Here is an 18,647-nt window from a genome sequence, read left to right on the forward strand (position 1 = left end):
TTATTTCGTAGATTTGCACTCCAAGCGAAAATTAGCAATTCTACGCATTGTGACTAAATGTGTGTGGTAGACTTGAGATGAGAAACCCTTGAATCGTGACAAAAGGCATTGAGAGGACGACTTTGCTAAGCATCGAGAAGGTCTAGAATGCATCTTCTTTATCGCGTCGGAAAGTTTGAGGTTAGATATTGATTTCTCATCTATACACTTTTGATACCTAATATACAAACGCCTGCGCATATGCAAATAGACATTACATGGGGAATCATTCAAGGCCAATCCACTCGCCCTCGCCCTCGCCCTCTGAGTCGTCGGCATCAGCCATTTCATCATCACCTCCCTCGACATCATCGGCAGCAATAGGCAATAGGACACTGGTCGGTTTCTTGTCCGCAAGGATGGGCTTGGACAGGAGATAGTTGAGATCGTAAAGATTCTTCTCCGTCAGCCGTTTGAGATTTTCCCGGATGTCGTCAATGGCACGCTGGACAGCACGAAGCTCCGGAGCGAATGTTCCCGAGTTATCTTTGAAATACCGGCCATGGCAGCTGAACAGGGATTCAAACCACAACAAATTGAATTCGAGGTGAGGGGTCTCCTCGGCGGCGAGCGCAACGAAGCGGAGAAGGCGAGGCAGATAGACAGTCGGCACCGAACGAACCACATGGGGGATGTCCGATGGGGGGATCGCTTCGTAGACGGCACGAATGAACTTAGACTCGTTCAAGCGGAAGGCCATGATAAGGGCCTTAAGAAAAGTGTTATCATCGTCGACGGTGTTGGATTCGGCAGAAGCCTTGGCAGCGTCCAGTGTAGCGAGGATCGTCGACGGGGTAATCGTGATATCAAGGTCGATTGGATCGAAGACAAAGTCTGTGTCCAGACTATAGATCAGAAGACCTTCAGTTGACGCAGCACAGAATGCACGGCCTGTAGGAGCAAAATCCACACAAGTCACCCGCACCTCAGGGCGGGTGGTGCGGGCTCCCGCATCGCCACGCTTTGCGCCAGGCAGGGTACGGTCAATACGATCCTCCTTGTCAGAGGCCTCGCCAGTCTCGTCGATAAGGGCACGAGGTCCGGCCTCGGTCAGATTGCGACTGTTGAGGAACTCTTGTGTACCATCCAATGAAAGGTTCACCGAGACCGTGAACTTTTTGATCATAGATCCGGTGGTCACATCATACAAGCAAATGTACTTGCTGTTTCCGGCCGCGAGAATACAGCTGCCATCAGCACTGTAGGTGATGCGATTGAATGACTTGGTTCCGGCAGCGTTCGCGGCGGTTGTCCGATCGGACACTTTTCGGCCTCCGGAGACATCACGGCGCCCATCCACATTACCTTCTTGGATGGCATCGGCGACATTCCAGAACGAGAGCTGGCCATCGAGTGTGGACGCAGCGACCTGTTTGCCATCTGGTCGGAAAGCCACACTCAAAACATCCGAGAGGAGCTGGGAGGGCTCACTGGTTTGGGAGCGGCCAAAAATGCTCCAAATGCGGACAGTGCGATCCCAGCTGCCACTGACTAGGTGGTTACCATCGCCCGCAAAAGCCAGACTCGAAACAGGACCCTCGTGACCAGTAAGTTGGTCCAACAATTGGCCGGTCTGTACGGACCAAACGTGGATATCAAAAGAGTCCGGCGAGCCGGCGCAGACCACTTCACCGCTTGGGTCCACCGCGAGAGAAGAGAAGGACAGCCGCGAAGGGGCCGTGAATGTACGGAAGTTGCGGTACCGGATCAGATCCCATGCTCGCACTGACCCATCCAGAGAAGCGGTAAAAAGAACGCTTCCCTTCTTTGCGAATTCACATGCGGTGACTCCACTGGTGTGTTCCGTAAAGGTCACAATACAGAACCCCGACTTGACATCCCAAACCTTAACCTTGCCATCATCGGCGGTCGTAACGATCTTCTGCCCGTCCGGTGAATAAACCAGGGAGTTCAAGGAATCAAGATGGCCCTGCTGCTTCAAAATGTATGACTCCGATTGCCACTCCCATACCAGAAGCTGGCCGTGCTTAGACGAGCCAAACGCAAGCCATTCGCCGGATTTGTTGACCGTCACCACATCGATATTGCTCTGGGAGACACTGCAACCTCAATTAGCACCTGTACTATTGGGGACTTGAGGGCCCAATACGAACCTGAGAAGATGGATCATGTTGAACTCGGGCAAATCGTAAAGTCCAAAGAGGCCGTTCGAGAAGCCCACCACGAGCAGGTTAGACTGCGCATGGAACGCCGCACAGTTGACCTTGGCGTCGTTCTGCATGAACAAGTCCTTCTTGACAATCCTCCACCGAGCGTCTGCGATATCCTCGTCCGTCTCGGGATCCTTTTTTGTCACGTACTCCCAACGGAATAGCGCACCATCTTGACTGACGGTGTAGATCTATCAACGCCGTTAGATCTCACAGTTGATTAAATGCAATGTTCTTTTCTTTTCCATACCGATTCTTGCTCTGCATTGAAATACGCGGCAACCACTCCTTGACGATGTCCCGCCAAGGTGGTTGGCTCAAATCCTTCCTCCGCGTCCAAACTCCACACTCGCGCTGTAAGATCACGGGATGCCGAGAGCAGGAACCGAGAATCACTGGACCATTCAATGCTCTGAACGGTGTCGAAGTGTGCAGCCGAGTCACGGTGCAGAACGAAGGGAGCGAACTCGATTTCACCATTCGTCTCAGTGCCGGGAGTGGAGGGAGTCTGCCAAATTTGCAACCGTCTCCCGACACCTACTGCGAAGTGTCGACCGGAAGGGGAAAACTTAAGAGCAGACACGCGGGACTTGAAGGAGAAGTGGTGAATAGCGATGCGCCGGTGGAAATTGGTCAGGATTGCACGGCCTGTTTCATCCACGGTCAACAGCAGATTGCCTCGCGGGGATAGATCTAGACGGTCGATGTTCGTGCGATGAGCGAAGGGAAGGGTATATGACGTGTTGCTGTGACAAGAAATCAGCAATTTTGCAAAGTAGATTTTGAAAACCATTGGGGACATACTGCACGAGATCAAAGACTGTGACTCGATTGCCTACCGGCGAAAGCAAGCAGGTGCCATCGGGAGTAAAGAGCAGGTTGCCCTGACGGTAGACCGTCCCCAACAGATTGGAGAACTACAGATGGTGTCAGTTCTGATTAATAGAAGGCAGCTAGCAGCTCACGTACCTTGAAGTCCGTCTTCATTTTCCCTTTGCGACAAGCTTGCGCTCCGTCAAAAATTCCTGAAGCGCAAGTGATAAGAACGGGCGGATCAGCAATAGTCCGATCCCGCACCCAGAATAGTATAGCGTGAGCGCTAGTCCAAGATGGGCAAGGCCAGCTATACTCCAGAAAACGAAAGGAGATTCAGGGGGAAGCAGCAATCGAGCAGCTCTTCCCCTATTCCCCGAGAGACTCGACCATCTTCCCACTTTCGCCCGGTCAATTTCTGAGGGGTCGCTCGCTTCTCTTCTTGCTTCTGCAATTCTCCCGCAACCCCCCATTTTCACAATGTCGACGACCGAGACCGCCACGCCTATTGGCATTGCCAATGTAAGTCTCCATCCTGGATCTGCGTACTCTGCGTTGATTGCGTTCACTGCTAACCGTGACGTTCTGCCTCTAGCTCCCCAACCAGCGGTGTGTACCTTCCCCAGATAACAATGTTCGATTTTTGGCAGAGATGAAGGGAATCTAACGAGAATCCGTCTAGACACAAGATTGTTGCGAAGCGGGGTGCGGCATTCACGATTATGGTGTGTTTAAGCTTGGAATGTCCCATGCCGGGTTGTTCAGTGCTAATGACGCCGTCTACAGGTTGCTGGAGAGTCGGGATTGGGAAAGACAACCTTCATCAATACTCTGTTCTCGACCACCATTAAGAACTACGCCGACCACAAGCGCCGCCACCAGAAGCAGGTCGACCGCACCGTTGAGATCGAGATTACCAAGGCCGAGCTTGAGGAGAAGTTTTTCAAGGGTGAGAGGCCACAACAACTTCCTGGAGAGGCGTGAATTGGAGAGATTCCGCTTATCGGGTCTCATATGATATGCTGACACTGCCTTCTTTTTTTCAGTTCGCCTGACCGTTATTGATACCCCCGGTTTCGGCGACTATGTCAACAACCGCGACTCCTGGCAGCCCATCATCGAGTTCCTGGATGACCAGCACGAGTCCTACATGCTCCAGGAGCAGCAGCCCCGCCGTACCGAGAAGATTGACATGCGTGTGCACGCCTGCTTGTACTTCATCAGACCCACCGGACACACCCTGAAGCCTCTCGACATTGAGGTCATGAAGCGCCTGAGCTCCCGCGTTAATCTGATTCCCGTTGTCGCCAAGGCCGATACCCTCAGCCACGCCGACCTGAACCGCTACAAGGACAGAGTGAGTTGAAAGCACACATATGGAGGATACGTGCAGTGAACTGTTCTGACTAACGGTTGACTAGATCCGTCGCGTCATCGAGGCCCAGGGCATCAAGATTTACACCCCACCCATCGAGGAGGATGATGAACACGCCGCTACTCACGCTCGCAGCTTGATGGCTGCTATGCCTTTCGCCGTTATCGGTTCTGAGAAGGATGTCAAGGCCAACGATGGCCGTGTCGTCAAGGGTCGCCAGTACGCCTGGGGTGTCGCTGAGGTGGAGAACGAGGACCACTGCGACTTCAAGAAGCTCCGATCGATCCTGATCCGTACTCACATGCTCGATCTCATCCACACTACCGAAGAGTCACACTACGAGGCCTACCGCGCCCAGCAGATGGAAACCCGCAAGTTCGGCGAGGCCCGGCCACGCAAGCTGGACAACCCCAAGTTCAAGGAGGAGGAAGAGAACCTGCGCAAGCGCTTCACCGAGCAGGTCAAGGTCGAGGAGCAGCGTTTCCGCCAATGGGAGCAGAAGCTCATTTCCGAGCGCGACAGACTCAACAAGGATCTGGAGGCTACTCACGCTGCGTATGTTCCTGAAAATTCCTCACGAACTCGCGCTCAGTTGACTGATACTAACCGCTTCTCCGCAGGATCAAATCGCTCGAACAGGAGATCGAGGGTCTGCAGGGCTCCAGCACCCGCAGCCATGGTCGTCGTTAAGTTGTTGGGCGGGGAAGTACCCCGGGTCGTTCAAAAAGGGAGTATTCAACTGCGCATGCTTCCTCGTCGTTTTCTTCTTGAGTACCCTATGCCTTGCCATTCACGCGCTTGGGAGGGCGCACCTTCGCCCGGAGGGGCTGGTTCGTTTTGTTCTGTTATATCCATTTACCGCTGGTAGCTAGCGATGGTGTCTACATCCTTGATAATAACCCTCCTGTATTCTGTAGCGCGGAAAATACAGAGTTAATTCTTGCTTCTTTGAAGTACGCGTAGTTCCAGGCCATACTTGTATAGCTGGGATCGATCTATGAAGCTCGAAGCTCGGAGCTCTTCGTTGCTTACTACGAGTAGTTAGTGGGTTCGGGTGTAGTTCGGCCGAGGCCCGCGCGTATCATCCGCATTCCACAAGCTTCAAACCGCTAGACGCCAACCTCACATTTCTTCCGGTGCAGGCACCGCTTACCGGCCATGGCCCCAAAACAATTCCCTACCCGACACATTCACACTCTCAAGACTCACAACGGTATGGCAGCGATCCCTTACTCGGCCACCGACCAAATACTTACATTCGTGGCGCGCCAGCCCCGGTCAATGCGGTCACTTTCTCCAGCTACCCCGGCACCTACATCCTCACCGGCTCCTCAGATCGCGCAGTTCATCTCTCGCGGGCGGTCCCCAATAATGCAGAAAACTCTACTTCGGCAGTAGAGACCACCACTCCTATCCAGCGGTACGAAGCGCATGGCTATTCCGTCCTCGATGTGGCAGTTGCCTCCGACAATGCGCGCTTCGCCAGTGTAGGCGGTGATCGTCAGGTTTTCCTATGGGACGTTGAGCAAGGCAGTACGGCTCGACGCTGGACAGGGCATAATAATCGGGTTGAGACGGTTCAATTCGCTGGCGATGGGGACTCTGTTGTTGTCACAGGTATAAACTCTTATGTCGTTATACCTACACGGATTGCTTGAGCTAAAACACTTCTTCTCTATCACTTCAGGTAGTGCCGATACCACAATCAACCTCTGGGACACCCGTTCGAAGGGGACCAAGCCTATCCAAACCCTCACTGAAGCTAGTGATACCGTCTCATCACTCCACGTCCATATGCCTTCCTATTCCATTGCGAGTGGTAGCTACGATGGTCATGTGCGCGTGTATGATCTCCGCATGGGCCAAACGACCGTCGATGTTATGGCGCATCCCGTGACGAGCGTCAGATGTTCTGCGGACGGCAACGCGCTCCTCGTATCTACACTGGATAGCTACATTCGAATGCTAGACCGGAGGGACGGCAAGCTTCTTGCAGCCTTCGGGGGTTCAGATCGAAAGGAAGAGCAAGCGCCGGCTGGTCTCCTCACTGGCCCTCGCCATAAATATAAGAATGCAGAGTTGCGAGTTCGCTCTGTCTTTGCCCAAGGCGACGGGGTCGTGCTTAGTGGCAGTGAGGCTCACAAAGATGATGGGTCCGGCCTTGGCGCTGCTGTGTTCGCCTGGGATATCTTGACCGGCGAGAATGTTGCAACAGTGCCGATGGGAGGTCGGGTTAAGGTGGTGAGTTGTGTGGCATGGAATGAGGCGGGTTTCTGGGCCGGTGGATGTCCCGACGGTATGTCCTCTGATCTTCTTTTACCTTCGGGTTAAGGTACTGCTAGTCGTTATCAACAATGCTGATGTGATGCAGGTACCGTTCGAGTCTTCGGATGAGCCAGCAAGTGATCGTTTTAGCCGAAAATTGCCGTTTACGGACATGCCCATTTGAGCCAGAGTGAAAAACCAAAAGGAAGTCTCGCGGAAGTGATTCGGCGTGCCAACTGCTTCCTAAGGGCTGCTTTCAACACCAGGGGTTTATTCACAACCTCCGCTGCTGTCGCTACCAGCATGGCTGCCCTGGTCACCGTTTCTCGGCCCAATAAGCCTTGTGTGTCTGGCTACCGACTGCCTCGATCGCATGCCTCTGAGTATATTGTTCAAGTTTTCGCAAGCCTCGGTCGTTCAACCCATTGGAGCCTCGTTCCCAAATTGCCTTTTGAAGGAGATGCCGACAAGCCAGAGAGGGTACAACTCGTGTCGCGGACGATACCTTGTATTATACCTCAGCGGATCTGTTAGGTATTCTGGCAAAGAAGGACCGTACCCAAAATCCCATCAATGCCACTGTTTTGGATGGCAATATGAGGATCTATATTGCCTTCCTGGCCATCTGCACAAAGCAGCTTAAAATGGCCACGGTGGGTTTTTTACATTGTAATTCTAGGAATCTACGTTATATGGATACTAAATCTGTTTAGGATTCGATCAGGCCTTTCATTTTTCATTTATTCTCATCTCATATTCATTCCGTCTGCCCCGTCGTCACTTAAGCCTACCCAGATGACCATCGAATATCAACTAGAAAACGCAGGAACAAATATTATAAAGTAAATACAAGCGCCCTAAGACTACCACTTCAGGCATCAGCACAATCAATAAATAACACCGAAGCATTTGAACATAGAAAAAAAAATCTCGTTTATTCATACACAGGCGCTTGTAAATCTGATGTCCAGGCATAAAAAACCCACTTTTCAACCCATAGAACTCCGTCTCAAACAATTCAGTTGTCCCATCCAGCTCACCCAAGATGTAGTAGCCAGTCAAATATACTGCTAGTATCATCCTGCCGGTCAACTTCCGACTGCTCCTAGCTAGGTTCGGTATGTTTCTCGGCATATTTTTCAGCGTCTTCCTCGGGACCTTCCTCAGAGCTCTGCATCTTCTCTGCCTCTAACGCATGAATCGCCCTACGCAGCTCATCCTCTTCGACAATAATCGTGCCAGCACGCGCCGTACTCAAGAAACTAATCTCGACTGCGTCTCCCCCGACATCAACATCTGGCTGTAGATGATGTGTCGTAGCCCACGGAGCGAGAGAGTGACACCCCTTAGAGGTCTTCTTTTCTGAATCAGAGTTACTCCCCAGCGCAAGGCGCGTTCCGAATGAATCAAATAATGCGGGAACTGCTCCCATGACACTGCTGCTATTGCTCGTGCCGGAACTCAGGTCGACGCTCTTACTGGTGCCCTTGATCGAGGCCATGCTGGAGAGCGGAACCTCCGCCGCGTCGGCGAGTCGACCTGCCACGCCGCAGACAATACCGGATGCTTCGAGGGGAAGATCACGGAGGTCCAGCATGATCGGTACGAGGTAGTTCTCTTTCGAGCCGAGGAGAAGACCGGAGCCGTCTTCATAGTCTTTGTGTGGACCTGAGGGTTCGGCGAAGCGGGGGAGAAGTCGTTTCTCAAGCAGAAGGGAGGCGGCAGGGTCCAGGGACGCCTGGGTCAAGGAGAGGAAACGCGGGTTATCAACGAGGAGAACTATTGCAAGGGCATCGCGGATGATGGACATGGAGCTCTCTTCACTGCCATATCCGAATTGGTGATGGGCCGCGCACTGGACGAGACGGAGACTCTCGTCTACATACGGGGTAATTTGGCGCTTGCGGAGGTTTTCGAAGGTGTGGGCTTGAAGCTCTGCTACCGATAATGGGGGTGGAGATGGGGGGGGGTGCGGCGTCGCTTAGGGTCCGTTCCGGACGTGGAGAGGTTGGGCTGACGGGGTTGATGAAGGATGCTGTCGCATTTTCAAACTGGAAGCCTCTGCTTTCGAGGGCAGACACCACGCTGGTCTTGCTGTGGAGCGGAACGATGATGTAGTCTGAGAAATAGGTTGAGATGAAGAAAATGGAGCTGGGATATGCGTCAGTACATTATTACATTGAAGATTTTATTAGAGGTTCATTGGAGCTTACATTCCCGCCATTGCGAGTGGGCTGGTTAATTCCAGAACTCGTTTTCCAGCCTCGAGGCCTTCGCCGATGACCTGCATGGCAATGTAGTCATTGCTGCTGACATCGAGCTGAGAGTCCAGCGACTTTTTCAGTGCACCCAACTTTTGTCTGAAAGGCACAAAGTACTTCTCGACCAAACGTCGGGGGCATATCACAGAAACCTCCACTGGCGTTATTGAGACATTGAGGAACGCAGGCGGTTTGTACCCAGAGCCATTTTCTGAAGTTGCATCGACATCAAAATCAACATCAGCGTTTCCTTTAGATCCACTATCATCTTCCTTGGTCTGTCCTGGCAGCGGCGTGATCTCATCAAAGATCAATCTCAGCACAGACTGGAAGAAGTAAGGATATAGATCCAGCGGAATGTGCACCAATGCCAGGCGTTCCTCCTAGGAGTGGATTAGCTGATGGTCTGGATACACCGGCCTGGAGGGTTTACTTACCAGAAAGTGCACCTGGGCATCGATCAGAGCTAAGGATTGATCCATCTCGGCGTTGGACCGTCAACGCGTCGGGGTACTATGGTCGAGGATTGAGGATTCACGAAGCACGAAGCACGAAGCACGAAAACGTGCAGTGCAATTCGGCCTCAGGGACGGAGTGATAGAGCAGATCGAAGCAGACGGGAAGTCACAGGTTTTCTTTGAGGCTGGCCAGCGTAATGTGCATGATGTGAATCGATTACGCCATTGACGTGATGGTTCGCGGGGGCTGCGACAGGACCGACGCCATCCACGGAGGCGAGCACGAGGAAAAGTACGAGGAATTTCAGTGATCGAGTCACCGATGAGTCAAGACAGCAGCTGGGAGATCCGATTTGGGATGCCGGAAGCACGTTGAAGTTGGCGCGGAGTGCAAAGTGCGGGAAGAAGAAAGGAAAGCACAAAGGTGAGGGCCGCCAAAGAAAAAAAAAAACTCAGCGAGACTTTCCACTCCGCCCATCTTCGATATCCCAGCTGCGTTGCCAGCCCTGTCGATGTTCGTCTTTATCGTCTTCCCCCTCGTTACCAAATCACTTCATGCAACGTTCCCAGCTTTATCTCGTGCATTCCCCACAGCTTATCGGCCCCCGCGCTAGGCGCCGCTCGCTCAGGCTCCCAGGCTCCCAGGCTCGCACGGCCAGTGGCGCCGTACCTGAAGCCCGCGAACACTTTGGGGAACCCCTGGACATGTCATCCGACCTGCACTGGCCCTGATGCGCCTCTATACAATGGATTCGGCCTACGGCTCGTCAATAACGCGTGGCTAATTTATCAATCCGACGGCCCCGCGCAGTCCCATTGATCGACCGGATATGCACCCGGCTTGACTCGGCCTGAGAAAGACATCATCGGGTCGCCGGTCTCTCCTGACGCTTGGAGCTGCCGGACTGTACCTCCAGCGGCTGTGCAAGAGCCAACATCGCCACCACCTCCAAGCCACTCGCCCAGAGGCCGCTTGTCCTCTGACGTGGCCAAGTGGGACGAACAGAAGGTTTCCCAGGTTTGACCCCGCTGATACGATGACCCGAAAGGTCCCAAAAGTCCCCGAAATGGGGCGCACGAGGTGCAGTCGAGGCGATGACCTCAGCTGACGGAAATATAATCGCTGCCCGTGGGTGCTGGCCCGGCACGACAATACCATGCTTCGCGATTGAGGACGTTAATTGAACAATGAGATGCTGTTCACATCTTTCACATCTTCTTACCAGAGATGTTCATGTAGAGACACATTGACTACCTCGAAAGCATCGGTTCTACGTGAAGAGCGGGATACCTTGTCCCCGAGGCGATGTAGATCTTGGATACCACAGCAGCGGCCTGCAATTGCACCTGAAGAATATATCGGAGCAATTGGACTAGTACAGCTTAGAAATACTGCATCGCAAGGTATCAAAGCTCGGTGATTTTCTTGCAAGAACGAGCAGAGCTAGTATAGACACGGTTAAATGAACACGTTATATACAGAATCTCATTTATCAGAGCAAATCAGGACGAATTGGGCACTGTTTTCTCGTTTCTGGTTGATCTACATCCGGTATTCAGCCCCGGAACCCGTCACATGACCACGTAAGGTCTGTTATCGATTTCCCGATCAGGTGCCCATATTATCAAATGCCGTCACTCCACATCACAACAGCATTGATGACCTGGAACAGACCATTGATCGATCATGCAATCTCATCTTAATCGAAAGCTTGCCAACCCTCGCTCATCCACATCTTTGTTTATGCCCGCTGGGGCTGTCGGCCCGGTATGCAGCCCCTTGCGTGCGCTCTCCGAGCTGTGGCCGAGGATGGCCATTCTGCAGCATGCCGACCCTGGCAATGTCCACCGGCGGAATGCCTGGGCAGGGCTCACAGGTAACCCTGTAGGGCCCGGTTTGGGTCTGCGCTGCCTTTTCGGGCTTTGATTGTCTGGCCCTGGAAGGGGAGCGTCCGGAGACTGGCATTGCGCAGGATCCGGCATTGGATTCAAGGTCCCAAAACAATGCCCCTAGTGCCGATCGACATTGCACTCATTGTTAAAGGAAGGAACTCCCATTGGGACGCGACTTGGATCTCATCCGACAACATAATCGCAGCCGACACTCGCTTGCTCTTTCCGTCGACATTCGTTTGGTCTAATTTTCTAATTTTTATTTGCCATCGACCCGATTGAGAGGCCTACCGGCTTCTGCTTCGGAGGATTTAGTTATCTTTCCGCATTAAAGTCGATTGTCATTCGTTATATGAGCCGTCTCAATGGGCAAGTTTAATCTGCTGGCTCTGGCCGGCCTGGCTGCCAACCTGGCAGTAGCCAAGGAAGTCTATCTTGACTGGAACGTCACTTGGGTCAATGCCTCCCCCGATGGATTTGAGCGACCCGTGATCGGAATCAATGGTCAATGGCCATGCCCGCAAGTTGATGTGGAAGTGGGTGACCGCGTGATTGTCGACGTTTACAACGGACTGGGCAACCAGTCTACCGGCATCCACTGGCATGGCTTCCACCAGTATGGTACTGGCATCATGGACGGCAGCAGCTCCGTCACTCAATGCCCGATCCCCCTGGTTCCCACATGCAATACCACTTCGACGTGAGTAGATTGTTCCGTTTCGTTCAGAGGGACGATGAATTCTAACGAGTTTGCATAGGCCAACCAAACTGGAACCTACTGGTACCACTCGCACAACATGGGTCAGTACCCAGATGGCTTCCGCGGTTCTTTCATTGTCCATGACCCCAACCCACCATTCCATTACGACGAGGAGTTCACTCTCACGCTGAGCGACTGGTATCACGAGCAGATGCCCAACCTCCTCAACCAGTATGAGTCCTTGGAAAACCAGAAGAACAACCGTGGACTTGAGCCTCTCCCAGACTCGGCCTTGATCAACGACTCGACCAACACCAAGATCAAGGTCCAGCCTGGAAAGACCTACCTGGTTCACATCATCTGTCTCGGTAACTGGCCAGGCCACGCCTGGGTGTTCGATGGCCACGAGATGACCGTAGTTGAAATTGACGGCGTCTATGTTGACCCATATCCTGCCGGGGACAAGATGCTGCGTATTGCTCCTGGTCAGCGTATGGGTGTCCTCATTCATACCAAGAATGATGCCAGTCAGAACTTTGCCATCTGGGACACCATGGATGTCAACATGATGTTCTTCTACCAGGACCGTCCCATTCCCGATGGCTACAACCCCAATGCTACCGCCTGGTTGGTCTACGACGATGCTAAGCCCCTGCCTCCTCCGCCGAGTTTCAGCGAGCTGGACTTTGTTGATGACCTTTCATTCGTTCCGGTCGACAAGGAGCCGCTACTTCAGCCTATGCACCACCAGATCATTCTGGACACGTATGATACCGAGATCAACGGTGTGAAGCGCTTCACCATCAACAACAAGACCTACATCCCTCAGGATGTTCCCACTCTGTACACTGCCAACACAATTGGAGCCAATTTCTCTTCCAACCCTGAGGTCTATGGGCAGGTTAACCCTATCATTGTCAAGTATGGCGAGATCGTTGAGATTGTCATTAACAACCACCACAACAACCTGCACCCGTGGCACTTGCACGGCCATCAATTCCAGGTTGTCCAGCGTACTACTGTTGACGGTGGCTATTTCACTGGTGCTTACTGGCAAAACATCTCGCACACCCCTGTCCGCCGCGATACCATCATGGTGCAGAACCACGGCCATGCTGTCATTCGCTTCCGTGCTGACAACCCTGGTGTTTGGCTTCTGCACTGCCACGTTGAATGGCACGTCGAGGCTGGCCTGATGGCTACTATCATCGAGGCTCCGGAGACTTTCCCTCAGTCCCAGAAGGCTCCCCTCAAGAGTCACTACGAGGCTTGCGCTGCCTATCCGGACCCTAGCAATGGTAACGCTGCTGGAAAGCATGGTCTTGACTTGAAGGGCGCCCACACTGTGGTCCCCGTCGGTAGCAACGGTGCTATGTACCCGCCCAATGCTAAGCCTGTTGCTCCTCTGCCTGTGACCACCGCTGCTGCTCCGCCGCCGCCAGAGACTACATCGGCCGCTCCCCCGCCTCCGGCTCAGCCAACGCACACCCAGTCGCCGCCACCAGAGCAGCCCCCGGCACCTAAGCCTACCCACCCTCATGGCCCGCCTCCATTCCAGCCTCCAGCTCCCAAGCCTACCGCTGAGCAGCCTGCCCCTGCCCCTCACGCTCCTCCTCATGCTCCGGCTCCGGCTCCTGCTCAACCTGCTCCGGAGGTCGTACCCCAGTATGAGCCCATTCCCTTTACTGAGTACTACCCTGAGTCGTACCCAGAGAACGAGCCCATCTACGCCCAAGAGCAGGATGGCCAGAATCACGACCACGGCCACGGCCAGGTCGGTGATGGCAAGGACGGTGTTGCTCCCACCTATGGCGACTCTCAGGATACAAAGGGCCCATGGCCCCAGCCCCACACTGACAAGTCGCATGGACAAGTCGGCGATGATCACGAGGACCAACCTCTCGTCGCTCATACCGAGGACACAAAGGGCCCTTGGCCAAACCCCCATACCAACAACGGCTACGTTAAGGAGGGTGGTCATACTTACAAGACTCCCGAAGACACTTACCCTAACCTGCCGAAGGACTACCAGTACTGGGGCCAATATGAACGCAAGCAGTAGATCACTGCCTCCCAATGTTCAAAGGAGCTTGTATATAAGCCTCTTTTCCGCCTAATGTCTATTTGATTGAGGGTATTCCGAATGCTAATGCAAGAAATGGAATAATTTGGCGCTGATTCGATTCTCATCATACTCTATCAAAATACCAAGCATAAATTCAATTTGTTTTGCATCGAACAAGCTTCAGATGTATTTTCCCAATGTAACGCCATTCCGTAATGCCACATCATCTGCAAGGGACTCCCGAGTCGTGCCGCGACAACCGGCTTTCCGCATCCGGTAATGTCATCCAGGAATGCATTTCTCGATCGCGATCCAACACCAAACCCACCAAAAAATTAGTACAAAAGAAGGGGCTACTAGCATGATTGAAAATGAATTTGAATGTATTCTATCTTTTCTGTGTCATTATGTCGAATTTCTATCGCCAATGCTTCACGTACTGCGCGCCAGCACGAAGCCCTAGATCGGCCGACTGCTAAGTAGTACCTTCGCGATGTTTGACACATCCGCATTCGGAACCTCGCCAGTCAGCTCTTTGGCCCATTCAATATGCGGAAAATCTTGGTGAGCTTTGGCCAGTCAGACAGTTGATTTATGCGTAATGAGCTAAACCCTCATTCTTACCTGAACCCTGGCAGACAGATTAGTAGTCTTCCACCACTGTTTGCATCCCAACTATCACCCTCCCGATCCGGAAAGCCCTGTTCTCAGCCTACTTGTAGTCATAGATATTATTCAAATGCCGTATGGTAGCACGTAGCAAGTCTTGTACCACCTACTACTCGAGGCTCCATTTCTCCCAGATACGCTGACGATAGTACAAATTCAGAATCTCCTCAATTCAATCCTCTCATCATTTCATTATGCCTCAGTGGATTCTTGGAGATCGGTTCGAAACCACTTATCCCCACAAAGGCTCGATCAAAGCTTTGTGGGAGACCAAGTGGAAGTTCTGCGTATGCCTTGACAGTCCCCGATGGCCAAACAAGATACTAATCTCAATGATCGACAGGCGTCGAAATCTATCTATCCATTCCACGACGGCGCATTCGAGGACTTCGAGCCCATCTTCGAGAAGCTCATTGCCGTATGTCTCATTGCAGATCCTTGAAGCTACAGAAACAAAAAGAAAAGGAACAACTGAGCTAACGCAGTCAGGAAAACATCAACGATGCATTTTCCGACGCCTACACAAACGCCTTCCTCCCCATCGCCTCCAGCCTCGAGTCCCAAGCCGCGGAAGCCTTGAACTACGGCCACCCCGACAAAGCAGCCGAACTCTACCGCCGTGCCTCGGTCGTCCTTCGCATCTCGCGTTTCCCCTACGTGAGCCCCAACAGTCGCCCCGAAAACTCCATCAAGCGGGTCGCCTTCGACCGACAGAAAGACGTCTACCTGAAAGCCGCCTCGCTGTGGAACCCGATCATCAAAGAGGAAATCATCCCGCACAAGCACGCCGCTGGTAAAGATGGTGCCCAGATCCCGATCTACATCCGTCTTCCCGACGAAGCGAGTCACGGCCCTGTCCCCGTCGTCCTGATCATGACGGGACTGGACGGCTACAGACCGGACAACAGCCAGCGCACGCACGAGATTATCAACCGTGGCTGGGCTACTGTCATCGTAGAGATCCCCGGTACGGCGGACTCACCTGCTGACCCTGCGGATCCTGAGTCGCCGGATCGTTTGTGGTCCAGTGTTCTGGACTACATGGCGCAACGGCCCGAGTTTGATATGACCCGTGTGGCGGTTTGGGGTCTGAGTGCTGGTGGTTTCTATGCTATTCGGGCTGCTTGCACGCACCGTGATCGTCTTGTTGGATCCATGGCGCATGGTCCTGGCAGTCACCACTTCTTGAACCCGGATTGGTTGCGCAAGGTCAATGACCATGAGTATCCGTTTACGTGAGTATTGCAAGATATTATCCCATATTTTGTATTGATACTGACAGATTGATAGCATCACTGATAGCTGGGCTGAGAAGTACGGCTACGACAGTACGGAGGAGTTCATTCAGAACGCGCAGAAGAAGTTCTCGCTCGTTGAGACTGGCGTTGTTGATCAGCCCAACTGCCGATTGCTTTTGCTGAATGTATGTTTTCCCTCAGAAGATGATGTGTTGGGGTGATTTACTGACATTCTACAGGGCGTTGATGACGGTGTTGTCCCCATTGAGGACTGCCTCGTTCTGTTTAACCACGGTGGTCCCAAGGAAGGCCGATTCTTCGAGGGAATGGTGCATATGGGATACCCCAACAGCCTACCAGTCTCGTACAAGTGGTTGGAGGAAGTTTTGTCTCCCAACAAGACCGAGGTGAAGAACTAGTTTTGTTCAGATTGCTTGAATTTTTGTCATTGTGTTATCTGTTGAGTCAACAAACCCAAATTGAATTGAAGTACGCAATTTCTTAACACGCGACGTGTCATTGAAGGAAGGGAATCTACAGCAGTGAAGTGAACAATTGGTTATGGGAGTATCGCTTTGGAAGTTGGCACAAGGCCATTGCTTGAAAGAAATGGCATGTAATAGCAGATTGCTAATTTGATCCATCCCATCAAATCGTGTCCATTTGTAGTTTTGGATCGCACTTAAAACGCCCGCAATGCATGAAAGACCTATCCGGCAAGCATACCCGACACAGAAAAAAAGAGATATGGCACAATATTACAGCATTTAAGCATCGTCATCAACCCGCGCGCGCTTCGAGCCCCGATCGTCTGAATCGGCCTCTTGCATACCGTAGCGCTTCTGACCAGCCGTGACGTCGGCAATCATACTGTCGATGCCAAACGGATCGGTAGAGTCTTTCTCGAATTGCACAGGGCCCTGGCGCTCCTCGGCATCAGCCGCACCGCGGAAGCCCTCCTTGGCGCGACCCAGGACCTCGAAGCGGTTGGTCTTCTGGATCTTGCTCATCTCGCCTTCACCTGCGTCCTCATCATCGGCGTCGGCCTGTGCCCGAGGGCGGTAGATGCTGTTGATGGCGTCCTGCGCAGCAAACAGCGGCTTGTCGTAAGGGTTGTCTTCGTTGAATCCTGCATTCATACCGCTGCTCTGGTTGAACAAACGCGAATCCCACATAGATTCAGAGCTTTGAGTCGGCTTTGCTAATCCAAGAGCCACCTTCTCAGAGATATCGCGATTCTGCTCGCGAGCCATAGCCTGGATACGGCGCTCAGTGCCCATCCGAGACTGGCGGAGCTGTCGCTCATTCTCTTGGCGGCGCTCACGGCGCTGCTGCTCGCGGGCACGAGCAGCTTGCTCTTCCTCGTCGGGGGTGGCAGATCGTGAAGAATACGGTGATGCAGTTCGGCTGGCGCTGCGGGAGCGAGAACGGGAGCGGGACCGCGCATCTGACGTCCGGCGCTGGCTGGGGCCGGCACGCTCCAGGCGTGCCTTTTGAGCCAGCTGTCTGAGATGCTCTTCCTTCTCTTCCTTCTCCTTCTCGGCAAGCTTCTGCTGCATTGAGGCGCGCAGCTGCACCTCCTCACGAGCGTGACGATCTGCTGTGAACAATGCCTCGGCAAATTGAGCGAACTTGTCGTTGATAGTGACATCCTGTAATCCACGGCCATCGGCTGCCAGGCGCTTGTCCAAGGGAACGGTATAACCCTTCGGGTTCTTCCAGTTCGATACCGGTGGGGGAATCTTCCATGCTTCTTGGTCTTCGGCTGTGAGCTTTCTCGGCGGCGAGTGCATAACCGGGGGTGGAGGGGATGGCGGGCCACGGGGGATCTTCTTGTGCTTGAACTTGGGTGGCTCCATGGGATCCTGCTGTCGGTCCACGATCTTCATAATTCGGTCGTTCTTCTTGTCGTTATTGCCCATTTGGTTGGCAGGAGTGTATCGCACGAAGGTGGGCTCGTTTCGGCGTCCGCCCTTGACGTTCTTCGGCTTCTGGGCCGCAACAGCTCCTTCCACCAAACCAGCCAGTGCATTTTTTGTCTTTTCCATCTGAGCCGCAACTTCCTCCTCCGAAGGTCGGTCCAGTGAGACTTCTCCCATATCCACTCGCTGCCGGAGCGGGATCAGATCTTTGAATGAGGCATGGACAATATGGTTGTCGCCGTGTCCACGGCGCGCGATCGCATCGAACTTAATCTTGCCTTCCGCGTCGACCTGGGTCGCAAGTGCATTCGATTTTGACGAGGTTCCTTTCCGGCCCATATCAAGAGGGTACTGTGCGACTAAGATCTCGGGGAACGCGCCGCCATCGCCAAAATCTTCGGGGGCTCGGGGTCGCCATCCTGCGCGGTTTCCGTAAGGCGGGGGTCCGGTTTTCTGTATTTGCAGAAAACACTTGATGAGCTTCTGGTTCATATTAGACCAAAGAGACAGACTCACCTGAAGAACGATCTGTGTTTCGTCGAGCTGGTTGTCACCCACCACACGCGCACCACGCTGTTGCGCATGCTGGGGCACCTCCTCTTCCTCACCACTGTACTGGGGCTTTGGAAGGGACTTGAAAAGTCCCGAGGCGAGAGAAGCCATTGTAAGACTTGTAACGCGGGACTGAGCTATCAAGTCGGGGTGGTTGGGCGGAGGGGAGAAACTCGAGTGATGCGCTTGGCTTTGCCCGAACGACGCAAGTGGCGGGTTTCGGCTG

At 53.2% G+C, this 18,647-nt stretch overlaps 7 protein-coding genes across 7 annotated transcripts; 4 read left to right on the top strand and 3 right to left on the bottom strand.

Annotated features, from left to right (window-relative positions):
* Nucleotides 1-265: 265 nt before the first annotated feature.
* Nucleotides 266-3,197, bottom strand: N7532_006682 (snoRNA-binding rRNA-processing protein PWP2; the record flags this gene model as incomplete). Its single annotated transcript, XM_056619176.1, has 5 exons — nt 266-2,099; nt 2,154-2,401; nt 2,461-2,956; nt 3,015-3,127; nt 3,180-3,197. The coding sequence occupies 5 exons, from the start codon at nt 3,195-3,197 to the stop codon at nt 266-268; spliced, it is 2,709 nt and encodes a 902-aa protein (XP_056475335.1).
* Nucleotides 3,198-3,503: 306 nt separating this feature from the next.
* aspC (septin CDC12) lies at nt 3,504-5,088 on the top strand (the record flags this gene model as incomplete). Its single annotated transcript, XM_056619177.1, has 7 exons — nt 3,504-3,545; nt 3,619-3,632; nt 3,706-3,748; nt 3,810-3,972; nt 4,070-4,380; nt 4,445-4,953; nt 5,019-5,088. The coding sequence occupies 7 exons, from the start codon at nt 3,504-3,506 to the stop codon at nt 5,086-5,088; spliced, it is 1,152 nt and encodes a 383-aa protein (XP_056475336.1).
* Nucleotides 5,089-5,556: 468 nt separating this feature from the next.
* N7532_006684 (uncharacterized protein) lies at nt 5,557-6,729 on the top strand (the record flags this gene model as incomplete). The annotated part of the gene is made up of 3 exons (XM_056619178.1): nt 5,557-5,611; nt 5,671-5,931; nt 6,086-6,729. The coding sequence occupies 3 exons, from the start codon at nt 5,557-5,559 to the stop codon at nt 6,727-6,729; spliced, it is 960 nt and encodes a 319-aa protein (XP_056475337.1).
* A 1,039-nt stretch (nt 6,730-7,768) lies between these two features.
* N7532_006685 (ACT domain-containing protein) lies at nt 7,769-9,406 on the bottom strand (the record flags this gene model as incomplete). Its single annotated transcript, XM_056619179.1, has 4 exons — nt 7,769-8,541; nt 8,606-8,814; nt 8,877-9,307; nt 9,362-9,406. The coding sequence occupies 4 exons, from the start codon at nt 9,404-9,406 to the stop codon at nt 7,769-7,771; spliced, it is 1,458 nt and encodes a 485-aa protein (XP_056475338.1).
* Nucleotides 9,407-11,640: 2,234 nt separating this feature from the next.
* N7532_006686 (Multicopper oxidase abr1) lies at nt 11,641-14,037 on the top strand (the record flags this gene model as incomplete). Its single annotated transcript, XM_056619180.1, has 2 exons — nt 11,641-11,949; nt 12,034-14,037. 2 exons carry the CDS (start codon nt 11,641-11,643, stop codon nt 14,035-14,037), a joined length of 2,313 nt encoding a protein of 770 aa, XP_056475339.1.
* An 866-nt stretch (nt 14,038-14,903) lies between these two features.
* On the top strand, nt 14,904-16,366 carry ayg1 (heptaketide hydrolyase ayg1; the record flags this gene model as incomplete). Its single annotated transcript, XM_056619181.1, has 5 exons — nt 14,904-14,996; nt 15,053-15,127; nt 15,199-15,944; nt 16,000-16,132; nt 16,187-16,366. 5 exons carry the CDS (start codon nt 14,904-14,906, stop codon nt 16,364-16,366), a joined length of 1,227 nt encoding a protein of 408 aa, XP_056475340.1.
* A 348-nt stretch (nt 16,367-16,714) lies between these two features.
* Nucleotides 16,715-18,532, bottom strand: N7532_006688 (SKIP/SNW domain-containing protein; the record flags this gene model as incomplete). Its single annotated transcript, XM_056619182.1, has 1 exon — nt 16,715-18,532. The coding sequence occupies one exon, from the start codon at nt 18,530-18,532 to the stop codon at nt 16,715-16,717; it is 1,818 nt and encodes a 605-aa protein (XP_056475341.1).
* Nucleotides 18,533-18,647: the final 115 nt, after the last annotated feature.

Source organism: Penicillium argentinense, assembly GCF_028826775.1.
Source record: "Penicillium argentinense strain IBT 30761 chromosome Unknown utg000005l_segment0_segment0, whole genome shotgun sequence".
NCBI lineage: Eukaryota > Fungi > Ascomycota > Eurotiomycetes > Eurotiales > Aspergillaceae > Penicillium > Penicillium argentinense.